This window comes from Populus euphratica, unplaced genomic scaffold, assembly GCF_000495115.2.
Source record: "Populus euphratica unplaced genomic scaffold, PopEup_1.0 scaffold427.1, whole genome shotgun sequence".
Taxonomy (NCBI): domain Eukaryota; kingdom Viridiplantae; phylum Streptophyta; class Magnoliopsida; order Malpighiales; family Salicaceae; genus Populus; species Populus euphratica.
The window spans coordinates 203,286-225,525 of record NW_011500079.1 but is presented as its reverse complement, the minus strand read 5'-3'; the positions used below and the strand labels follow the sequence as shown (position 1 = coordinate 225,525).

General features: G+C 37.0%; 2 protein-coding genes across 6 annotated transcripts; one reads left to right on the top strand and one right to left on the bottom strand.

Moving 5' to 3' along the window:
- The first annotated feature begins 3,812 nt into the window (after positions 1 to 3,812).
- Positions 3,813 to 8,727, top strand: LOC105108762 (uncharacterized protein At1g04910-like). Its single transcript, XM_011003202.1, has 10 exons — positions 3,813 to 3,822; positions 4,116 to 4,405; positions 4,560 to 4,650; positions 4,861 to 4,937; positions 5,075 to 5,163; positions 5,298 to 5,487; positions 5,819 to 6,000; positions 6,618 to 6,720; positions 6,903 to 7,231; positions 7,998 to 8,727. Exons 1-10 carry the CDS (start codon positions 3,813 to 3,815, stop codon positions 8,368 to 8,370), a joined length of 1,734 nt encoding a protein of 577 aa, XP_011001504.1. The 3' UTR covers positions 8,371 to 8,727.
- Positions 8,728 to 9,557: 830 nt separating this feature from the next.
- On the bottom strand, positions 9,558 to 22,240 carry LOC105108745 (uncharacterized). Of its 5 annotated transcripts, none has more exons than XM_011003183.1 (17): positions 21,859 to 22,240; positions 18,405 to 19,933; positions 17,810 to 18,313; positions 17,264 to 17,419; positions 16,802 to 17,106; positions 16,201 to 16,664; positions 15,811 to 15,863; positions 15,623 to 15,730; positions 13,868 to 15,543; positions 13,608 to 13,716; positions 12,834 to 13,014; positions 12,119 to 12,186; positions 11,890 to 12,005; positions 11,202 to 11,811; positions 10,924 to 11,117; positions 10,060 to 10,150; positions 9,558 to 9,960 (listed from the first exon to the last, which is right to left on the bottom strand). In XM_011003183.1, the coding sequence occupies exons 2-17, from the start codon at positions 19,921 to 19,923 to the stop codon at positions 9,944 to 9,946; spliced, it is 6,171 nt and encodes a 2,056-aa protein (XP_011001485.1). In that variant the 5' UTR covers positions 19,924 to 19,933; positions 21,859 to 22,240; the 3' UTR covers positions 9,558 to 9,943. The 5 variants fall into 5 exon arrangements, with proteins under 5 accessions (XP_011001485.1, XP_011001482.1, XP_011001483.1 ...); XM_011003180.1 differs by having other exon boundaries at positions 10,924 to 11,811; positions 21,859 to 21,939; positions 22,067 to 22,240; XM_011003181.1 differs by having other exon boundaries at positions 10,924 to 11,811; positions 21,882 to 21,939; positions 22,067 to 22,240.

The window sequence follows — 22,240 nt, the reverse complement described above, 5'->3', positions numbered from 1 at the left end:
TAAGCTAGTACAAGGCAAATGAGGGAAAGAATGAGGGTAAAGTTAAGAAAAACGATAGTTGACCACTCGAGCTAGCGCATTGTGATCATGCTCATTACCCGGGTCATAATTTTGCATTTAACCTAGGTTGGCTGAAGGGTGACTTGCTTGGTATCCACCTCAAAATTAAAATAAATAAAAAATGTTATATCAATTTTTTTAAGCCGACTCATGTTTTTATTAGTTATTTGGATTTTCTTTTGCCCAATCAAATAAACTTAGTCATGTTGGAGCAATTTCCACGTAATCAATTTAAAGCTCTGGCTATACAAACTATCGAGGTGAGAGGTTTTATTATTTACCTACTCAACTCGGCTTAATGAAACTACTTGACTTAGTGAAACTGGTGAAAAGTTTTTTATGGTCAATTGTGTTTGTTTTTACTTATATTGGGTTATGAGGTCCTCTTTGTATATTATTAGATTATGGCTAATGTTTACCAAAAAAACTTGCATGAATATTATTGACATCTTTGACCTGTACTCGCAACAAAGCATGAGCAATAAAACTAATACAACACTAAAATCACTATCTTTAAATATTACTAGTTCCCTTCTTCCTTTTGATATATCGTGGGTTAGACCAAAAATGTTTTTAACTCCAAAGAAAATCAAAGAACAAAAAAACCTAGATGATAAAAAAAGAGAGAGTAAATATGTAAATCCATAAGTAACTTGGAAGTTAAATAAAAACATGGTTTAGATTTAAAATAAAAATTCAAGATAATATTTTTAAAAGAAAAAACTAAAATAGTGACATATTTCATTGAGTGTATACCCATGCAGGGTAGACACACCCAGCACCCTCGTAGGCTAGGGTTATCACACCTATGCCTAATGTTTTTAGGTCTAGGCAACATATCCAAATTCATTTTCATCTTTAGTGGGCTTCGAAAACTTACCCAAGCCCAACACTCTATTGAGAATTGTTCTAAGACCAACGCTAGACTTTTAATATTTTATATTTATTTAATATGTGTTATTTTTAGTAAAATACAACTCAAAATATCATAAAAGATGACATTACACTTTAGTATCTTTTTTTCACGGAAAGACAAGAATGGTAAGCTATAAATATATCATAAATCTTTCAAATCACAGGTTCACAATCTCTTTATTCTTAACACTTTCAACAAGAATATTTTTAAATTCTATTTCTTTAAAATATTATTATACTTTCTTTCTCAATAAAGTTATTAATTTAAGCATCAAAAAGTCCTTGTATCCTTCAAATAAGACCTCTTGCATGTACTAGTTACTAGAGAGAATAGATCATATTATTTAAGCTACCTTGACTTAGCAGGCTCCACCTACTATTAGCCATCACATATCTTAACTAGAGAGGATAAATCATATTATTTAAACTAAAAGATTAACCAATTATCCAACACACCAACCTTATTCCTAAGTATCTTGGATTTGGGACTTATCAATTGGTTTTGTTTGTGGAAAATTAATCTAAAAGCCATAAGTTTCTAAAACTTGTTTGTGACATCTCTAAGTCATTTCATGACACACAACTAAGACACACTTAGGTCAGTATACATGACAAATCTACTTGTTATCACGGACACTTCTACCCAATCAAATCTTTAACAATTTACCAGTCAGGTGCAACTCTTAACTTAAATCGTGCTTGCAATCTAAGGGTAAAATCAATCTTGTCATCCCCTACAAGTTTTAAAAACCTTCAACAACATGCAATGCCTTTTTGGCACCTTTAACAACACATAATGCCCTAGCGCACTGTCGACCGCATCACGCATCTATAAATGATTATGCTACCCATAAAAGAATAGGTAGAATGACATTCAAGAGAGTTATTTAAAGGGATACTCTTGCCATTATAATACCCACATAAAGAACTAATATTCCAAACATACTCCTTTTATCTACCGTGAAATGGACACTAGTTACCGTAATCATTGTTCCATGTCATACTCTCGAGAGCTTCATAAATAAAGAATTACAAAAATGGTTTATAAATAAACATACTTAGGAGAATGATTATAACCCCCATCAATAAAAGAGCTCTCTCCTGTCCAAACAAGTATTGAACACTCAAATCTCTAATGATTACAGTTATACAAAATAAATTTGGACAGTTATAATGGTCTGGCCGACCCAAGGGAGTTTATACATTTATGATACAATAATTTAGAGTCAAGTTCTATTGATGGGTTTAATGACCTCTATACTAAGCTAGTGACATGCTTCAGCACTAGCATACCTGCTAAGAAAAGCTCCACAAAATGTGTTGCCCAATAAAATTTTTAATAAGGAGATGGGTGGAAGAATTGTTTAAGGCTAGCCTTAGAGGCCTTTATAAAAAGGATAAGGGAACATGCCCTTTTACTTACTGTACAAAGCTAACTTCAAATATACATTTTTTATTTATCGCGAGATGGACATTAGTTGTTGTAATAAACATTCCATACCACACTTTTAAGGCTTCTAAAAGCTCTATAAATAAAGGATTAATAAATGATTTTTATATCTTGGATAATGACTATTACCCCATCAGTAAAGGGCTTCTTCTTTATTAAGAATCTAAAACAAGTAAAAAGAAGAAGAAGAAATATTTGTCTTTATAATTGATTTTGTTATTTAATGATTAGTGGTGAATTTGAAAAAACTACAAAACTATGATAAAACTGTGATGCAAAGATCTGACATCAAATATAATCAACATAAGAAAGATAATAAAAACAAAGCAACACAAACCTTGCTAAATAAAGTCACACCACAAATTCTAATTCAAAATTTTTATTATTGAATAAATGACTTTAATATAGTTTGTCTATCTAAAATATTTATAACTTCTCAGATAAATTAAAAAACTCAAAAATAAAAAGAATCATAAACAAACTAGGAAAAATAAAATCATCAATCTCAGTATTTTATTTTCTAAATTAAATAAAAAAAATAAGAACACCATAATTTTTTTTCTAAACTATATAAATAATAATAACAACTAAAAATAATAATCTTTTCCTAAAAATCCTCAAACAATTACACTTTGTTTGGACTAATAATGAGTCTATGGATAACCAACTAACAAAAATACATAGTTTATAATGGTTTACTTTTTTTAAAAAAAAAATCTATCTCATGTATGCTATACCATAAGCAATCTAAATGATATGGATTTTTTTTATTGTGAGTTACATTATAAAAGGAAAACATTGTGAATTTTAATAGTATTTCTATTTTTTTTCTTTTTTTTTGTCATCAAGTTTTTTTTTTTCCGATCTCCCCATTTCGTATTATATTGATTAATAATTTAAATAGTTATATTTATTGTATCCCTTGACAATCAACACTAGTATGAATTTAAAATAAAAAAATAAATAAAAAAATTAGATGGATGAGAAAAAAATTCATGACAATTACAATAATAACAAAAGATTTGTGTTTGACATACGTTAAAAGAATTAATTTTTAAAAGTTTATCATTGAATAATTAAAAATAAATTATCATTAAAATATATCCATTTTAGCATTTGAATTTTAAAATAATTAATTTATTAAAAAATAATAAAAATACTTAGGACTTTCTATTTTAAAAAGCATGAATATAATAATATTTTTTTTAGAGAATTAGCTAAAATAGTTTTCTATTATTTTGACTAAAATATGGATATGGATGCTCTAATGTAATGTAACCAGAGGAAACATCGTTTTGGTGACGGTTCAACTTACTTTCATTTTTGTGACGGTTCAACTCATGCCCCTCTAACGTTCCTGTAAAGTATAAACGGAGTTGGAAAGTGAATGGCCGCAGGTTTCCTCTCGCTCTCTCTCCCTCACTTTCCCTTCTTTTGTTTTTTACAGCTCTCCTCTCCATGAAAACGGAAGGAAAGAAAAGAAAAAACCTGTAACAGTCTTCCACATTTCAAAAATTAAGAAAGAGAAATCTATAAACAGTAGTCTGATCTCTGAAGAGACCTTAATTTTTAGGGTTTTCCATTATCTCTACACAATTGGCATTGTTAATATTAACATTTGAGTGGTGGCAAATTGAGTAAATTAAATGATGAAAACAGGGGCAGAATCGGAAGTAGAAGTAATTGGGAGTGCCTTGGAGGCTTAGCTTGATATCGGAACAACCGAACCTGGCGGCTCTTTCAAACCAGCCAAACGGCCAGCATTATCAATATCATCAAGATAAATACAATGACTGGCGGTGGTGGAGATCCTCGGTGACGCAGCTGCAACAGCAGCGGAGGAAGGTACCGCGGTCGCTAGTTTGCGGTTTCATGCTGTTTGGTTTGGGATTGATTTCTCTCTTCACTGGACACGTGGCATCTGATCTTGAGTGGTACTCTCAACGACTAGTCAAGCGCAGCTTCTTCTACTCTAGGCTGGTACTTAATCAATTAATTACAAGTTTTTCAATATTTTTCTTGGTTTTATTTTGTAATGTTGCTTGAATAAAAGTATTTTTTTTTATTTAATAAAAATAGAAAATTTGAATATTTTTAGAGATTGGGTTGATGTAATGTGGCAATGGTGTGGCAGGAGGGGAGGCGACGCGAAGGCATTGATATTTGGAAATCGAAGTACTCGAATTTGTTCTATGGATGTAGCGAAAGAGGGCGTAATTTTCCTTGTATGTTCAAAATTTCTTCTTAAGTTGCTTTTTCTTACTAGAATCTTTGTTTTCTGTAACAATGTTAGACCGATTTCTCTCTATCAACACTGAATCAGTGGCTGTTAGAGTAGATATTATTTGCTCTGTTATTTCTTTTCAAGTTTGAACAGGATGCTGGGATTTTCCATTATCGTTTAAACTTTCTAACAATGCTAATTTTGTACGTAGCTGCCATACGTGAGCGGGCTTCTAATGGCTATTTGCTTATTGCTGCAAGTGGAGGGTTGAACCAACAAAGAACTGGAGTAAGTGAAGGTTAACTTATTATGCTACAGAAACTTTTGATTGAGAGTGCTTTATCAAACAGGGTTATATATTTGTTGCCGTGCTTATTTTCTCCAGAAGATTAATGTATTATGTTTCGAAAATGACAATTTTGTAGATAACAGATGCTGTGGTTGTTGCACGAATTCTTAATGCTACATTAGTTGTGCCCGAGTTAGATCATCGCTCTTATTGGAAGGATGATAGGCAAGTTAGGACTTGTTATTCTATCTACATTAGTACTTAATCCAGAAGATCATTTATTTATTTCTCATAATTGCACTCTTTATATTCAACCTTACACCTATTGTCTAATTAAAGAGATGTTGCTTTGCATGCAGTGACTTTGTCAACATTTTTGACATTGATCAGTTCATTTCTTACCTTGCAAAAGATGTCACCATTGTGAAAAGAGTTCCTGATAAAGTCATGCGGTCGATGGAAAAACCCCCATATACCATGCGTGTCCCAAGAAAATCCCCTCCTGAATATTATCTGGATCAAGTTCTGCCAATACTATTGAGAAGACGTGTAAGGCACTCTGCTCAGCTTCGAATTATTCTTTTAAATCTGATAGTTTCCTGTTAGCTATTATTTTCCACATGTACCCTTGTGTTTCTTTTAAAGTTCTGGAAAGCCAGGTCTCTTTCTCCATGGTGCGAAGTGTTTTATTGATGGATAAAGATGAATATAATGAAATGAATTTTAACGAATTTACACAAACAGAAAGATGAAATAAATGAACCATAAGTTGCATAATATTGTGACTCCTGCCATTGTGTCTATTTGTGTGAAAATTGTTAACTTTTGTTTGGGTTATGTAGCATTATCCTTTTATTCAATAGGATATGAAATTTTGCAGGTTGTGCAGCTGACAAAGTTTGACTATAGGCTTGCAAGTAACCTTGATGAAGAGCTGCAAAAGTTGCGCTGCCGGGTTAATTATCATGCTTTAAGATTTACAAAACCCATACAAGAAATTGGTGAGACACTTGTCACAAAAATGCGAAAGATGGCAAAACGTTATATTGCAGTTCACTTGAGGTTTGTTACCTTTACCTCAAAATTTAATTGACATGTCTAATCTGAAGAAAAACAAAAAGGTTTCTTCCACAATTTTAATGTCATTAACATAGTTGGATGATTTGTTGTTCTTGTCCCCAATTAGTGGCCAAGGCAGCTGTGAGTAGACATGGCTAAAATTTATGATTTTGGGATGCTATCTTGGCTAGATTCTCCTCTAGATTCTAGACCTTTCACAGATTTTCATGTACAACTATATGTTACATGACACCCTCCCCTTCCTCACACATAACTATATGTTACATGACACCCTCCCCCTCTTCACACACATACACAGTGTGCATGAATGCTCGGATTCTATTGCATGCATTCCATTGTGGGCTGTGGTAGGGATGCTTATCAGATTGTCTTTGCAACTAATGAATGCTAAATATATTATAACTGACCATTTGTGTAGAAGAACTGGCTTCTATATCTTACTCTCCTTTTAATTGTTATCATTGAATTCAACTAGATTGCTATCATATCCTGACATTTGTATTTTATGAGCAAGCTTTGTTTTGAGCTCGACTGTGGTGAATTTTGTGTGCATATTTGGATTTCTGTGTTGTTCATGGCCCGACTGTTTAAAATTACAGGTTCGAACCTGATATGCTTGCGTTTTCTGGGTGTTACTTTGGTGGGGGTGAAAAGGAGAGATTTGAGCTCGGGGAAATAAGAAAAAGATGGGCAACATTACCTGTAAGAAAAGAATGCTATTCCTTTATAATCTCCAATTTTATATTTAAAGAAAGGTTCTCTACCCATAGGTTCATGTCACTCACTGCACTTTTCTTGTAATTACTAGGAAATGAGGACCGTACTTTGTTAAGATGGATTCTGACGTTTTAATTTATCCCAAATTTGTACTTGCTATATTTTAGGATTTAAGCCCTGATGGAGAGCGAGAGAGAGGAAAATGTCCACTCACTCCTCATGAAGTAGGATTAATGCTGCGTGCCCTTGGTTTTGCTAACAACACGTACCTCTATGTGGCATCTGGAGAAATATATGGTGGAGAAGAGACTCTAAGGCCCCTTAGAGAACTCTTCCCAAACTTCTATACAAAGGAGATGCTGGCAGTTGAAGATCTGAAACCTTTTCTTCCATTTTCTTCCCGCCTGGCGGCCATCGACTACATTGTCTGTGATGAGAGCGATGTCTTCGTCACAAATAATAATGGAAACATGGCCAAGATTCTTGCTGGTGAAAGGTGAGAAAATACTAGTCCATAGTTTCCTATTTGTCTTGAATATGCTTGAGCTTGAAATTAATTTGTGGTCCATAATTTGATTATAATACCGAGGAATAAGTGATTTAAATTTGAATTTTCAAGGCAGATAGTTCTTTGAAAATACTGCTGCCTATATGTTCTACATTTTCTGTGTGATGTCTTAGACAAATTTGAGTTTTTGGACCATACTATAAGATATTCTCAGGTATTATAAGGAAAAAACAGCAGTAAGATCTAACTGAAAAAACATGCTTGCTTCTCTTGTGATAATATGGAAATTGTTGAACTGCATTAATATTGCCCTGGGCTCAGATTAGATAATTTATTGAGATTAAAGTTTGAGCCAGAATGGCTGAATTGAACTCTAATATGTAAATTCCCAAGAATATCTTTTTGTGTGAGTACTGGATTTTTTATGTCATTATCATCTAAAGGCAATCAAGACATTATATAATGAGTAATTTTAGGGATCCTTCTCAAGAAAAAAATAATCTAGAGATACTTACATTTACTAATATTTGTTTACTATAGATGTGTTCTTTATGATCGATGCATTATTAATTATTCTGTTTCCGTAATTATAATTGTCCCATATAATAGTACACCCCTCCAAAAATTTAAAATCTTGCTTGTAACATTATATGCTGTCATTTAGTACATAAAAAAGTCACTCTTGTATAATTCACTCTTTTTTACGTGCCATTTCCTTGCACAAATATTTTTTTTCATAAATAATGGATCCAAGGAGGTACGCTGGGCATAAGAGGACCATCAGACCAAACGCAAAGAAGCTTAGTGCATTGTTCATGGCAAGGGATCGGATGGGCTGGGATACATTTTCCAAAAAGGTGAAGGCAAGCCAGAGAGGATTTATGGGAGAGCCAGATGAGGTGAGGCCTGGACGGGGTGACTTTCATGAATATCCATCTTGTATCTGTGAGAGGCCATTCACTGATGATGAAAACAGCAAGGGTAAAGATCAACTGTTAGCCAGGATTCCTGTGAACTTGAAGGAAAAAGTTCACTCTAAGTATGTTGGAGAGAACCAAGGTGACAAAAGCCTCCAGAGATTGAAGAGAAGAATGGGAGAAGAACCGATATCTTTAAAGAGAGAATGAGGATGATTAAATTTTCCCTGACTGATGGTAAGAGTGGAGGCAGCTCCTGATTAGTAGCAGGCAGAAATTTATGCCTCCAAGATTTCATCTTACGAGCACATGCCTCTTCACATGCTGGCACAAGATTTTTATTGATAGCGGCATCGTAACTTAAGCCTTCTCCAATGTAGTATCTGCTTTCCTTCTCTCCAGTCTGTGATTAGATCATTGAATGAACTAGGCCTACAGGAGTCGGGGAACTTAAATGATCTGCAATTGTCTATAGATAGTTTTGCTAGGGAAACATGTTTGTAGGTTTGTGAGGTCAATGGAACTTATTTGGATGCATCAACGGAGTGCAACTTTACTGTGCAGTCATGTTCTGCGTTCTCTACATGTGTTTGAGATAACTGGAAGCGGGCTGCAGTGTGAAATTGTTTGCCACCGCAGTGGTTTTACCATGCAGAAGGAAAAAAAGCTTAGAGACGTGCAAGACAAATGGAAACGGTGTCCTTGCTGGCCATCCGTTTGTTGATTTTTATAAGCAAAGCAGCCTCGTTTCGCGTATCAAGCGCTCATTTCATTTCATGGAACGAAAAAGAAAAGGAAAGCTAGTTACGGACGATAAAGCTGCGATCAACCCTGTTATGACAGTGAAAAGATTTTGCTAAGCTTTATACTTTTCAAAATATTTTTCTTTAAGAAAATATTAAAATAATTTTTTTCAGACTTAATTAAAATCATTAAAAAAAACACTAAAAACCAATATTAATTTGTCAAAAATACTTCCATAAAACACTAAAACAACAAATCCAAACCGTTCCCTAAGCTACGAACCACTTTCTATGTACCGCGGTTAATTTTTTTAGAGCGGCAACCTAGAGCCATCGCAGCAGGTTGTCATCCATTCTATACATTTACAAGCTAAGCTACACTGAGACAGGTTCTGAAGACTAGATCATACACTAGATCAAGAAAACCTAAGCTAGGAAGAAAACCTCACAGTTCAAGAACCAATAGGACTAGAGGAGGATCATCCACTTTATTTATTTTTTTCTTCTTCGTATATCGGACCTAACACGTAATCTCTTACAAGGTATATATATACCTCGGCTCAAGTAGTAAATGATCGATATTATAGCGCTCTAACAAAAGTAACCAGGGGCCAGGGGCCAGGGACCTCTAGCAGTTCAATCAGCCCCCCTCGCTAAATTTAAATAGCAACTTCCATTCAGAAAACTAAAGAAAAGCTTATTGAATGTGGAAATAACCATCCCCACCGACCACCGACCACCTAAAACGGGAATTCACAAGGCATACATGACTGATCAGCAAAGCTTCCTGCGATTTCAAGCCAAACTATATGGAGATTTTCCATATACGACCCTTATGGCAAACGCTGGGAGATCAAATCATCATCGCAAATAAACTAAAATTGATATGAACATCTACCCACTACATGTCATATTATCCCAAGCAGAATTTCCATTCCTACCTATCACCTCTACTATAAATATACACAACTACTCTTGCAGTGTTGTCCAGCCACAATGGAGCATCTTTGCACTCGATATCATCATTGCATGAGCTCCTCTCAACCATGGTTATTCCCTGCAACAACGAAAGCAGTCACAGTTTTATCAATTTTCAATCATCTACAAATGCACACACGAGGCTGGAATCCCCTGCAATTCAGCAGGGAGATGTTACCTCTAGAAGCAGTCCTACTTTTCTGACTTTTATCATGCGACACAGATGGAACTTTTGACACCATCAAGGAGCTTTGTAGCCCTTCTAACAGCTGCGAACAACAACGATCAACAAGGCATGAAGACGTTAATCTGCTTGAAAAACAATTGCCAAGAAAAGGATAATAAAAACAGAAGGTACTCCATGGCAAAAAGTCATGACTACTATCAATTTGAACTGCTCCAAAGAAGATCCCAAGAAAATGGCAACGAAAAACCCAACAAATGACCCAAAGAACTTAAAAATTCTTTTTTGAAACTCACCCTCCCAGGACTATTTATACAATTAACAGGACTATTTATACAATTAACAGGAATAGGCAAGTGGTTCCACTTGCACCAGCGATATTTAGGGGAAAATTGTAAGGAGAAAAGATTATCTTCAAATTGTTTGCACCCACAATTCCTCAATTTTTATTCATTACCCATCTTTGACCGAATGAAAAAGCGTTCACTGGACAGATACAAAGTATAGAAACATGTCTTTCTGAAAGAGATGCTCCAAAAACCTTTGGACATTGCTGACGAGCTAAAATATGCTAGGTTGAGTAGAAATCAGCATATCAACATGGGTATTGTCAAAAGGAAGCTAGATTTTCTACAGACCTACTGTCCCCTAACAAAGGGGATGAGGAAGAAACCAGCCTGCTTTGTATGGGTGAGAAAAAGCAAGCTACCAAATAAAAAAAGATTTGATGCAATAAACTAAAGTGCATGCTATTACATCAAATGCTTCAAAAACAATAAAGGCCATTATCATCCTCACAGAAGCAGATCCAGGGAGGAGACTAGCACAAGGTATGAATTCAGAGCTCTAAGAACTTACTCTTGATGTAGGCTGAATTCTACGATTAGACCTTCGTGGCTCTGTGACATCAGATGTTGATTTTGAAGAATCTCCATTGAAAACTTTGTCCTCTTCAATTCTACCCAACTTTCCACCAGCAGGAGCAAGTTTTCCTTTACTTACCCGTTGAGGTTTAGCAGTTGATGTGGAAGTTTTCTTAGAGGAAAGTGTACCTGAAGGAAGAGGAAAGGAAGAAAATATTGGACCCTCTGTTACTCGCACGGAGCTAGATAAGGGCTGAAAGTCAGTCAAGTTACGTTTTTCGGATGTATTTTCAACATGGCTTATAGAAGCCTTGGTCTTTGCAACATGATCTGTAACAGCACCATCACTGGAAGCAGAAACTGTAGTTGTCAATGAGTTGTCCTGAGTAATTGTTCTACCAGAAACATTCTGTGGCTTTCCTGACTTAAACACCTTGGGCTTCGATGCCGCTGTTCGGTTTGCGATTGATTCAGTTCTTAAAGTATTCTTCCATCCACGGGATCCTGATCCCCGAGGCATAAAATATTTATCAAACTTTACTGAATCATTTGCATCGTTGTTTTTGCTGCTCTGATCTGCAACATAATGCTTGCTCACTTCCATAAACTTCCTTTTTTTCCCAGGCTTTGGTACACCAAAGATCACTTTTGATCCTTCCTTCTGCAAGCCAGTCCGTGCCATTCTGAGCCCGTCAGGTTTATTACCATCTTTGGCACTCTTACCAATATTAAACAATTTTTCATGAGCAGCTAAATCCAATAAAGTTGGCTCATCAGGTTTATTAGTTTCCACAGAATCAAAACCTTTTGACAACTTATCATTCCCTTTGGTGTCCACTGCAGGGCTCCGCACCCTCAGTCGTTTTTCCTGTGGAGTATCACCCTGGAGCATCAAATCTGTAAGTCAGTGCAAGCAAGAAAGTTTAAGGTCAATACACAGTGAAATATCAAATTAATGCACCTTGTTGGTCGAATGAGAGCCCACCCTTGAACTGGACCATTCAATCCATTCCCCATTTTCCCATAGGAGAGAAGGCCGAAGATGCCATGCTCTAACAACAGATGTTTCTCCTTGAACTGCAAGCAGAGTGACATAGATTCATAAATGAAATGCTACCTTTATATCCACTAACCGAGAAGCATGCAACCATGTGATTATTCATTCAACTACAGTAACCAATTGTACATGCCTGGAAATTGGACTGTTAGTGTGGTGCCATCTTTCTTGCTTCTTTCAATGACCACTCCTTCCCACCAGCTGAAGAATATCTCACACGTATCAGAATGGAAAATACAGAGTAGCATGATATATAAAGTGCCAAACCATGGGTGCAGCAGTTTAAAACACATCATTTACAGGCCCTCACAGCACAAAGGATTGGGAAAAAATTCATTAGATTGAATTATGCGTAGAAGGCAATGGAAGAGAGCATGGGCAACCCTCACAAAAGCATGAACTACATTTTCAACACTGCAATATTCTCTTCCAAAGTTTATGGGAGAACTTGCTATCCTAACATAGCCTTGCTTAAAAGTATCCTTTTTTCTTTATCCCCCCTGAAAGGGAGATGTTTCAAGCTAAAACAAAGACTTTCATATTTTTCTATTTCTAATATATATAAAGCTGGAAGTTTAAAGAGGAGTAAATATTAGTAAAAGATTTATTTGAATTGATTGAAGAGGTTATAATCACTTGATAAAATAGCACCTGGGTGTAGATAGGATTCAAAACTTAGTTATTCACCTATCAGAATTGCATCCAGTTGTGAGTAATTCTCTATATTTTACCCCAGCAATTTTGTACCAGAAACATAAATGGATTTTTTCTCGCATATATTTGAAAATTCCTGTTAAATGTTGGTCCCACACACTACAGCTGCATGGTATAGAAACGTAGTAACATACCTATCTTGAATCCATGCATCCACTCTATCACCAACAGACCAAATATGGTCCACCATGGCAGCTCGTCGCCTCTTCCTTGTTCCTTCTAATTGCACGGCAGTAATAGGGCGAGCTATTCGTATTTTTGGTGCTCTCTCTCCTTCACCTCTAAGTGTCACCCACTCCTTTAGCTTTTCTGAGCCTGCAGACAATCAAAACAATAAAATATGATCAATTGATGTGCATGTGCGGGTGCAAAAATACTAATGCTACAATTATTCCCTTTTCTTTCAACAAGCTACTTGAGGAGACTCCTTAGAGAATCACTGCCAGTGGCTGTGATGAGCAAGATGCCAATAATAGAATTCAACAAGGAAATTCTCTCTGACCACAAGGTTATGTATGTATGGGAGATCAGCAAAGCCTGTGTGATGCTGTTGAACATGACACTATCAAAGATTGTATCTTCTAGGTCAAAACCCACATTTCAGTACTCCTGGACCTCCAGGCATGTTCATCATAGTTCGTACAGATCACAAATTAAAACAACCACACAGGTAAGAACATTTATAGAATTAGCTCCATAGATACAGATATTAAGGCAACTATGCATATGTCAGCAGTTGGGGCAACACATCATACAAGCCACATCTGGCATTCTTCAAGTTATCATATATACATAAAAAAGCACATGAAGCAAAAAGAAATTGAGCACAAGGATTCTCCAAGTTTTCTGCATTCAGAACTATCTACTAATTTCTAATACATATATTGACAATAAACACAATGACTCACCTTCAACTGATGAAAGATTAGTATAACTCACATATGCACTCCCATCCTTTAAATCCACGACATTGGCAGAGAACCAGGCTGCTTTAAATCCATTCCCATCTTTGAAAACCTAGGAAAGCAAAAAACACTGATAAGTTAACAAGGACTCAAGGCAAACAAACTTTGATGAAACATAAAAAGGAACACAAAATTATCAAACTTTATATATTAAGATTTACAATTCCAATAATGGAACCTAAGAAAAGTTGGCGATTCCAAACCTCTACAAGGGACCCCTCCTTGATGCTGTTAAAGTTTTCTATAGTTCCCAAAGATCTTGAACCATTCTCAGATTCAGACACCTTGTAGCCCTCTTGTCCTTTAACATCCTTTGCAGCAGCTGCACCAGAACTCAAGAAACCATCTTCCAATCTCACATGGTCCTCAGTGGACTCCTCAGTTGGAGCGTGTGGTCCCTCTCCAACTCTATCTATGTTAAGAGTTTTTCTACCTATAGCATTTGATTTAGAGATCAGTTCATTATTTATTTTGGCTACTTTCCAATAGCCCTCTGGACCCACAGCTACTAGCTCATTCTGTGGCAAAGGATCGCCCACAGCAACTATCTTCCCAGCTTGAGACACAGCTTCTGCAGCCAGCTCCGCAGCTTTAACAATAGCATCCATATTTTCAGCTCGTTTTGCAGCAGCAGAAGCAACTTCAACTCTCCGTCTAGCAGCCTCCCTTGCCACAATAAGGATTGAACTGGAACTGTTTGTCCCATCATCACCCTTCAGGATGGAAGCAGGAGTAGCCTTTCCCAAATTCTTCATGCCTTCAGAAACAGAAATTGTATTGTCTTGACTGGGATTGTTGTAACCACCAGAATTTACTGCTTCATCAGCCAACAGTTTTGCTTGCACTGCAGCACTAGATGCAACTTTGGCAGCTGCCGCTGCTGCTTTTGCAACAGCAGCAGCTGCAGCTATTGCAGCAGCTGCAGAAGCTAGTTTGGTTTCAATATCTGGTGATAACCCAGAATTTCTCTGCTTATCCAACTGATTCCACATTTCCAGGCTGTGACAAACAGCAGCAGCAGCAAGAGTGGCAGCATCCTCTGCCTGCACTCTCGCAGCCTTCACTTTATCAAGGGTTTCCTCTGCCAAAATATTCCTCTGTTCTGCATTCTGATTCCCATTTCTGATATCAGTAGGTGTAGGAGATACAGAAGTCACAAATTTCTCTGTAGGGGCTTTAGAAAGAAAGATGATAGGGCTTGTACTGGCAACAGAAGTAGACAGATGACTGGTAACAACAGGAGCAGAAACTGATCCTGTTCGAAGGCGAGGAGGCAAAATATTCTGACCTGGACTATCAGAAACTGAGTTCTTTTTTCTTTTCCTAGGTTTGGGATCAGCAGGAGGTTGACTGGAAGACACTGCAACCTTTTTTGCATCTGGAACAGGAAAAGTCCCAGTAAAAACACTGGTGGAAGCCCCACTCTGAGCTACAGGACCAGGAGAAACATGCCTTGCACCAGAGATAATTGGCATGGATAAGTCTTTCACAGGTGTCAATTGAACTGGTTCTGTGATAGGCAATTGCGCAGAAAAATGACTACTTGTGTCAAGTGCAGGTGTTTGTGGAGATGGAGCCCAGGGACCGCAAAAAGGTGCCTGAGATATCCAAGGGTTACCAGAAAAATTTCTTATCTGTGGAGTTTGATGAGGATGCATAGGAGAAAGTGCCCGCTGATGATCCATAATGGGAGCCCTTGGCATGCTGCTTGATTGAAATGCGTCGCCAGCAGGGGTAGGTACACTCCAGAGCGGTGAAGAAAGGGGCACCATGGGGTTCACAATTGTTGGAGTACCCTTGCTGGATCGACCAATAGGTGGAGAGATTACTTTACTTTGAACAGTACTCTGTTTAATTGCTTGATCAGGAGCTCTGACACCTGCAGATCTCATTTGTGTCACACTTGTAAATCAACCAAAGCTAAAGCAAGATTAGACAGCTTAAAATCACAGACATACCAGGACGTGACTGCAAAGGGGTTTCTGGAGTAGTGAGATTAGTTTTTTGACCATGAAGCCGTTCTATAGAAGAGCGTAGGGCATTCTCCCATATGCTTTTACCACAATCTACCAGGACATTGTCAAAGTGAATGTGTTTCTCTTTTAATGTCGAGAATTATCACAAAACAAGGAAAAGTGCCACTAACCAGATCCTCCAAATGCTGATCTCATATATGCTTCATCTGGAGCTGTTCCTTGTCTGTGACACAAACAAAATTAAGTGAGATTTAGGTATATCATAATCATCAAACGGTAAGGGTTTTATACATATAACATGCAGAAGGATCCAGCAAATTCAAAAGCCACCCATTAAATCCAACAACCAAATGAAAAAACAGTTCAGAATATGTATTTTCTTTTTTTCTTTTTCTTTCCTCTCTTTTGGGATGAGAGGAGCTAAGAGATCATGAACACCACCTAAGACATCCAAAAGCACCTGAATCACATCCTGAAATTAATCTTGCCAACTCAGCCCATATATGTGCCAAAATGCAATGGCACTAACAATATTACAATAACAAAACAGCAGGACCTACATCAAAGCGCCATAAACAAATATCTGAGCACGCAATTGCACTTGTTGCAAGTCCGTGAAGGGTTGTTGAAACATCACAGATGGAGAAGCAGAAGAATTCAGATCTGGAAGGCTTGAAGATGCATGGACAAATGGTTTCTTAGTACTGGAATCCACATGACCATAGCGCTGCATCTCATTTGATTGCACATGTTGCGCTATCCCAGAAGGGCTTGGGGAGACATTGTTTGTTTTTGCCCCCTTTTCTAGCCTCACAGAAGCAGTATCTTTAATAGGATTTCCCTTTCTCGCACTCTCCTTTTCCATGGCCTTACCAGATGATCGTCTTGTTTTACGCTCAGAAGTACCTTTAGAGCCACTACGCACAATGGCTACATCAGACACCTTTGGATTTCCATGAGGAAGATCTTGGGCAAGCTTGGGATCTATTTGGACCAGACCAGATGATGGAGAAGCATTCAAAATCTTCAAAGAGAAGCAAAAAAGGAAAAGGAAAAGGAAAAGACACAAAATAAATTGATTAGGATCATAAGAGGTATTTGTCAATATAAGGTCAGATTATGATTGGGAGGTAATAAAGGATGTGCATATCGAAATTTTACCGGGTAGGCTTCAGTGGTTGGTTTGTTCAAAAAGGGCTGCCATTTATTGCCGACTTCTTTTTGAGGCATTTTTGCCAGCGGACTGACCTCAAAAGTGAAGCTCCTTTCATCTTTGGATGCATCATTTTGTTTCAGATCCTGAGAACGAGACAAAGCTTTGCTGGCATTGCTATCAGCAACAGCAGCCTGCTCAACTGAATATTTGGCTCCATCCTTGTCACTTTCACTCTGAAAATCTCTGGCGGCTCTGATGACAGTAGGGGAACCACTGGCTGCTTTGCCAACATCAGCACAACTTCCACAATCTAGCAAACCATGTAAAATGAAGTTTTAAAGGTACAAAACTCCAGGAACATTCATGAGTTTTTTTTTTTATTTAATCAAATAAGAACCACAGACAAGGCTACCATGCAGGAATGGCAGATTAACGGTAAAACAACAAGGAATAAATGAATGGCTAACCGTTTGTGCTAGGGACAGCAATCTTCCCATCACTATTATCTTCAGACACTATGACGTCTTCATTTTCTTCCTGACCTTTCTGGTTAGCATCCTCTCGACCCTCTTCCTTTTCTGAGGAGATAGGTCCTAGCATCTCATTCTTGTTTACAGTTGGTTCTGCATAATAAAAGACACAGAGAGGCAAAGCCATAATCATAAGAGTTCTTGCGAGAATAAAAAAATCGGATTCATCAAATCAGGATACCCATATCAGGATAGCAAGATAGGGGGAAGAAACCTAAACGATAATTCACTCTTGTATGTACCAGTTACTGATAAACATGTATAAAAACAGAGTGTCAGCTGAAATAATTAGCCACAATGCCATATTCAAATTAAAACAAAAGGCATGGCATCTAGCTTCATAAACATCCAAAAGATATAGCAAACTATATGATCTGAATTTGCATATCCGCACACATATTGGGGAGTACAATGAGCTGTGAATAAAATAGAACCTAAGAGTCATGTTCTAATATGCTTATCATCTAAGTTGCTATAGCTCACCTGAAACTTTGGATGATTCCTTTTCATCATTTTCTTTTACCAACACTTCAACATCATCTCCCTTGTTTGCAGTTGAATCACAAAGAACTGGACACACATTCATTTCCTTTGTGCTCTTCAGGCTGACCTTATCAATTACTTCTGAATGAGGTCCTTCTGTTTTACTAGCATCCACCATTAATGGAGATTGTTCAGCTGACTCACATAATATCTGTCCTGCAGCACCAGAAGAAGCACCTTTTTTGGATTCAGAACCAGGATCCAATCCAGCTATCACTTGACAAGAGGTCTTCAGACCTGATAAACTGGCCTCCACATAAATCTTGTCCGTGGTTTCTTTCTCTTTATCTAAGGGACTTAACCCCATCTCACTTAAAAGTGACATTTTGACATCTTTGTGACCAATAACTGCATCTACATTAGTGACATCACCAGAAGGTGCTGGAACACCATCCATTGTAGCAAAGGTTACCACGTGAGCATGTTCGCAGCTAACATCTGATGCTGCAACAGAGAGAGAAACAAATATTTTAGCAAAAAAATAAATTATGCCAGCTTAATGCAATATTCCAAGGAATAACATTTCATCATTTACCCGAATTGTTGTCAGAAGCAGCATCTGATTGCAATCTCGAAGCTATGAAATTGTTTTCAGTGCTAACATTGCCAGAAGGAAGCTCTATGGTGTCCTTTCCCTCAGCGGAAACCACAGACTTCCCACATATTTGTGATGATTCAGCAAGGAAAGAGGATGAAACATGGGCCACTTCTCCGACAACTTCAGCTGAACAGCACACCTTAGCCAAACTAGAAACACCACCTGTATCGCTGCTGCGAGTTCCACCAACTTTCACTTTAGCAGGCCCACAGTCTTCAGCAGACAGGAGAGATCCCTCACACTTATTAGATAGGTTCTTGTTATCCAATTGGGAACCATTTGAGTCCTCAATTTCATGCCCCTTAAAAGTAGTATTATCTTCAACAGCCATCACTGATCCCCCAACTGTATCCACTTTGGACTGATCACTAGTCACTAAGTCTTCTGGGAAGCCAGAATGTGAATTCAGTATTTTGCAAGAAGGTTCCCCCAAATTACTCGAGTTAGTTTCAATGATGTTAGCTTCTTCCATAGATTCCACTGCATCCAAACAAGGATTCTCATCCTCCATTTGGCCCTCTTGACTTGATACTTGTCCCTTTTTCTGATTCTCACCAGTGTCTGTTTCCAGAAAATCTTTACTATCATCAGAAGTGATATTTATATCATCTGGGCCATCTTTTTCATTCAATTCAATATTTCCTGTAGTGCTACTTTGCACAGAGGCACCATCCTGCATCCCTGAAGCAGGAACTTTCTGTGGCCTATCATTTGAAGATCCATTCACAACATTATCGATCTCCCTTTGAGTAACATGATTAGATTTACTATCAATGGACAGACTCCCTTCAATAACAGGTTGCCTGACCTCTACACTAATAGCAGATAGGTCAACTAAAGGTCCCAAACCACTATCAGCAGATGCTTCACCTTTATGATCCTGAGAACTATCATCAAGAGGCTGCTGCTGTCCAACATCATTATCCAACACAGAAAAATCTTCCACATCCTCGCCTGGCAGAAATTTAGCCTGTAAATTCGCAGTATCTTCCACTTTAGGTGATGTATCATTATCCTGTTTCAAGATGGGCTCCATGTGCTTTAGTATGCAACCCAGTTCATCACAGGCATCTGACTCCTTAGTATTAGTTTGTATAGGAGTATTATCTTCCTGGCCAACAGATTTTAATAACATTTCAACAGATTCTGAGGAAGTAGCTTCAGACCAGACATTGTTGCGTCTTGATAGAGAACAAGACTCTGCTGCACTTGAACTAAACTGTATCCCACTGGTACCACGAGAGAAATCTTCAATCCACTGATTGTCTTCGTTACTTTCAATGCCAAGAAGAACCTCAGTCTCAACCAAACTATCAAACCTTAAAGATCCATTTAGACTGTCATCGAAATCAAACTTGGGAAGAGCATATGGCTGTAAAACAGAAGGAAATTTGTTGCTTCCTTCACCAGCTAAATGAAGATTGTGATTTTGAAAATCATTTTCATCATAATCCATGGGTGTGTCCCTAAAACAGTGAGACGGAGAAGAAAGCAGTCAGATGCAATTACAGATGTAAAAATTTAAGGATAGAAAGAAATACAACAATTAAGGAATACAACAATTATAAAAACATCATGCTATATATCAGGATAGAAAGAAATACAACAATTAAGGAATAACAAATTTGAAATGTAATCTTACATAGAAAAATGGATGCAACATCAGGACACACAAGCCCAGAATTTTTATAATTAATAGTTATGACTTAATAGTTAACTCAACATCACATGTCGCTCTCAAACCATTTAGCAGAAGGTGCAAACTAACAATGCCCGCCACTACTACATCACTATTATCCAGCCTTTCGATTAATCATGCTACTTCCTTGTGTGGGGTGATTCCTCTGGTATGCCTCGTAGTAATGCTAACTAGCACCTCACAGCCAATGCATTGTCATGGTTATGGGAGAGGTTGATAGTGATGCAAAAAGGGTAAGGGGCCTAGGAATTAGCATTATTGTTGATGGCATCATGTAAAAAAGAGCAGGACAATGAAAGTACTATTTCAACAGCTTATATAGTTAGGAAACAAAGAGGTTTTTGGTCTTTAACTGTCTTTCTAGGCGTTATTACACCCGGATCCCATGCAACTGTAAATAAAAAATTACAGATGAAGACAATATTGGAAGTATGCCATTCAATATTATATCATCATAAAGCAATGTCATCTAACTTTGTCTTACTGTTTTTGATTGATTAATAAAACAGAAATCCAAATTTGAATACATATAACTTTGTTATTCAGAGAGACAAGATACTTCCAATATAAATTGTTCTCACACTATAAAAATAAAAAAACGATGGATTTTGTTTTTTAATTCTTCAAAGAAAACTTGCTTAGAAATAAAAACTTGGGAAGATATTTCATGACAAACTTTAACTTATTGGACACAGTAAGGATATTTGTGCCATGAGAGATAAATAAAAAACTATGTACTTGTCTTGGAAAACAAGTTTAATAAGGACAGTTTAAAATGAATTTGGCGGTTTCTCTCATGCAGTTGGAAAATGATAGTGATCCAAATTTTCAGCAACACTGAAGATCATGGGCTGTACAGTGAATAATGAATAGATGAAGAAGAAAATGTAAATTAATAATCTCATCAATCCAGTTTAGAATTGCTCACAAGTGGAAAAATTAAGAATAAACTAGCAGACCATGCTCAACATTTATGACAGAAATGCATCAATTAAGTTGAAGTAAACTATCCAAACAAATCAAACTGGAAAAGACAAATGACACTAATAAGAAAATTGGGACCAAGGATGTTGTGCTGTACGTGTAATTTGGGGTGATTGACTTGGTCATTTTTTTTGGTTCAACAGGCGTGTCCTCCCCCCATCGAACCAAATAAAAACATAAGGGACCAAGCCAATTACCCGAAACTACAACATCTACAGTAAAATTGCCTATCTTACATGGCGATGCAGGTAAGAAAAAAACAGCTGTGAAGGAACAAAAAAAACCCATCAACTTTGCATATCCTTCAAATATATACGCGTACTTTTGAGCATATGTCACCTGAACTATAATAACAAGTTAAGCCCCCAAAAAATAAAATTCTTATGAATTTAAAACATGTTAAATCTCCACTCCAGGTCAACAGCTAAAAGAAACTTCTTTTCGTCTCTAAATCAATATTAACTAAACTGATTAATGCAGCTAAATCCCTCAAAACCCTAGTTCAAGCTTTCGATAACTTTAACAATATATAATTAACAACTTCTTTGTACTAATTACCAATTATTCATAAACCAAAAACAAAAAGACCAAGTCTTTTAAGCTTTCAAAATTATTAGCAACAAAACTAAAGCGAAAAAAAAAAGAGTCTCTAACCTTATCTGCTTTTAATATTAGCAAGGGAAAAAAAAAGTAGGAAATGAACAGTACCAGAGCAAGTCTAGAGACGCTACCTCCCTCCATTCGGTGACGAAGCCCTGGTCGTCTACTCTTCCCCAATCGTACGCTCATCTAATTTTTCCAACAAAACCCCTAAGGAACTAATTAGCTTCCTCTTCCAAACTTCCAAAACCTAATTAAACTCACGTAAAGTAACAGAAGCACAGAATTAATAGTTGCCGGAGATTGTATAACACACCAGAATCTTGAATTCGCCGGTGGATCGAGTTAGGGTTCCGGTTAATTGAAAGACGATAGGTCCCGGTGAGAGAAAGAGCGTGAGTGATATTACTTTTTGTGTGTTTTTGTCACGAAAGGAAACGAAATGCTGTTTAACTCGTTTGGTTGGGTTTGATGAGTGAGAGAGATACAC

Bases quoted from the DNA above. Each gene is read 5' to 3' on its own strand.
- LOC105108762 (XM_011003202.1), top strand. The intron at 4,406-4,559 runs GTACTTAATCAA...ATGGTGTGGCAG, and splicing joins GCTTCTTCTACTCTAGGCTG to GAGGGGAGGCGACGCGAAGG. The intron at 4,938-5,074 runs GTAAGTGAAGGT...ACAATTTTGTAG, and splicing joins TGAACCAACAAAGAACTGGA to ATAACAGATGCTGTGGTTGT.
- LOC105108745 (XM_011003178.1), bottom strand. From the start codon at position 19,923: ATGGATTATGATGAAAATGATTTTCAAAATCACAATCTTCATTTAGCT. The intron at 15,731-15,810 runs GTTAGTGGCACT...ATGTCCTGGTAG, and splicing joins ATCAGCATTTGGAGGATCTG to ATTGTGGTAAAAGCATATGG. The intron at 11,812-11,889 runs GTGCATTAATTT...TTGATGCTCCAG, and splicing joins GCTCTCATTCGACCAACAAG to GGTGATACTCCACAGGAAAA.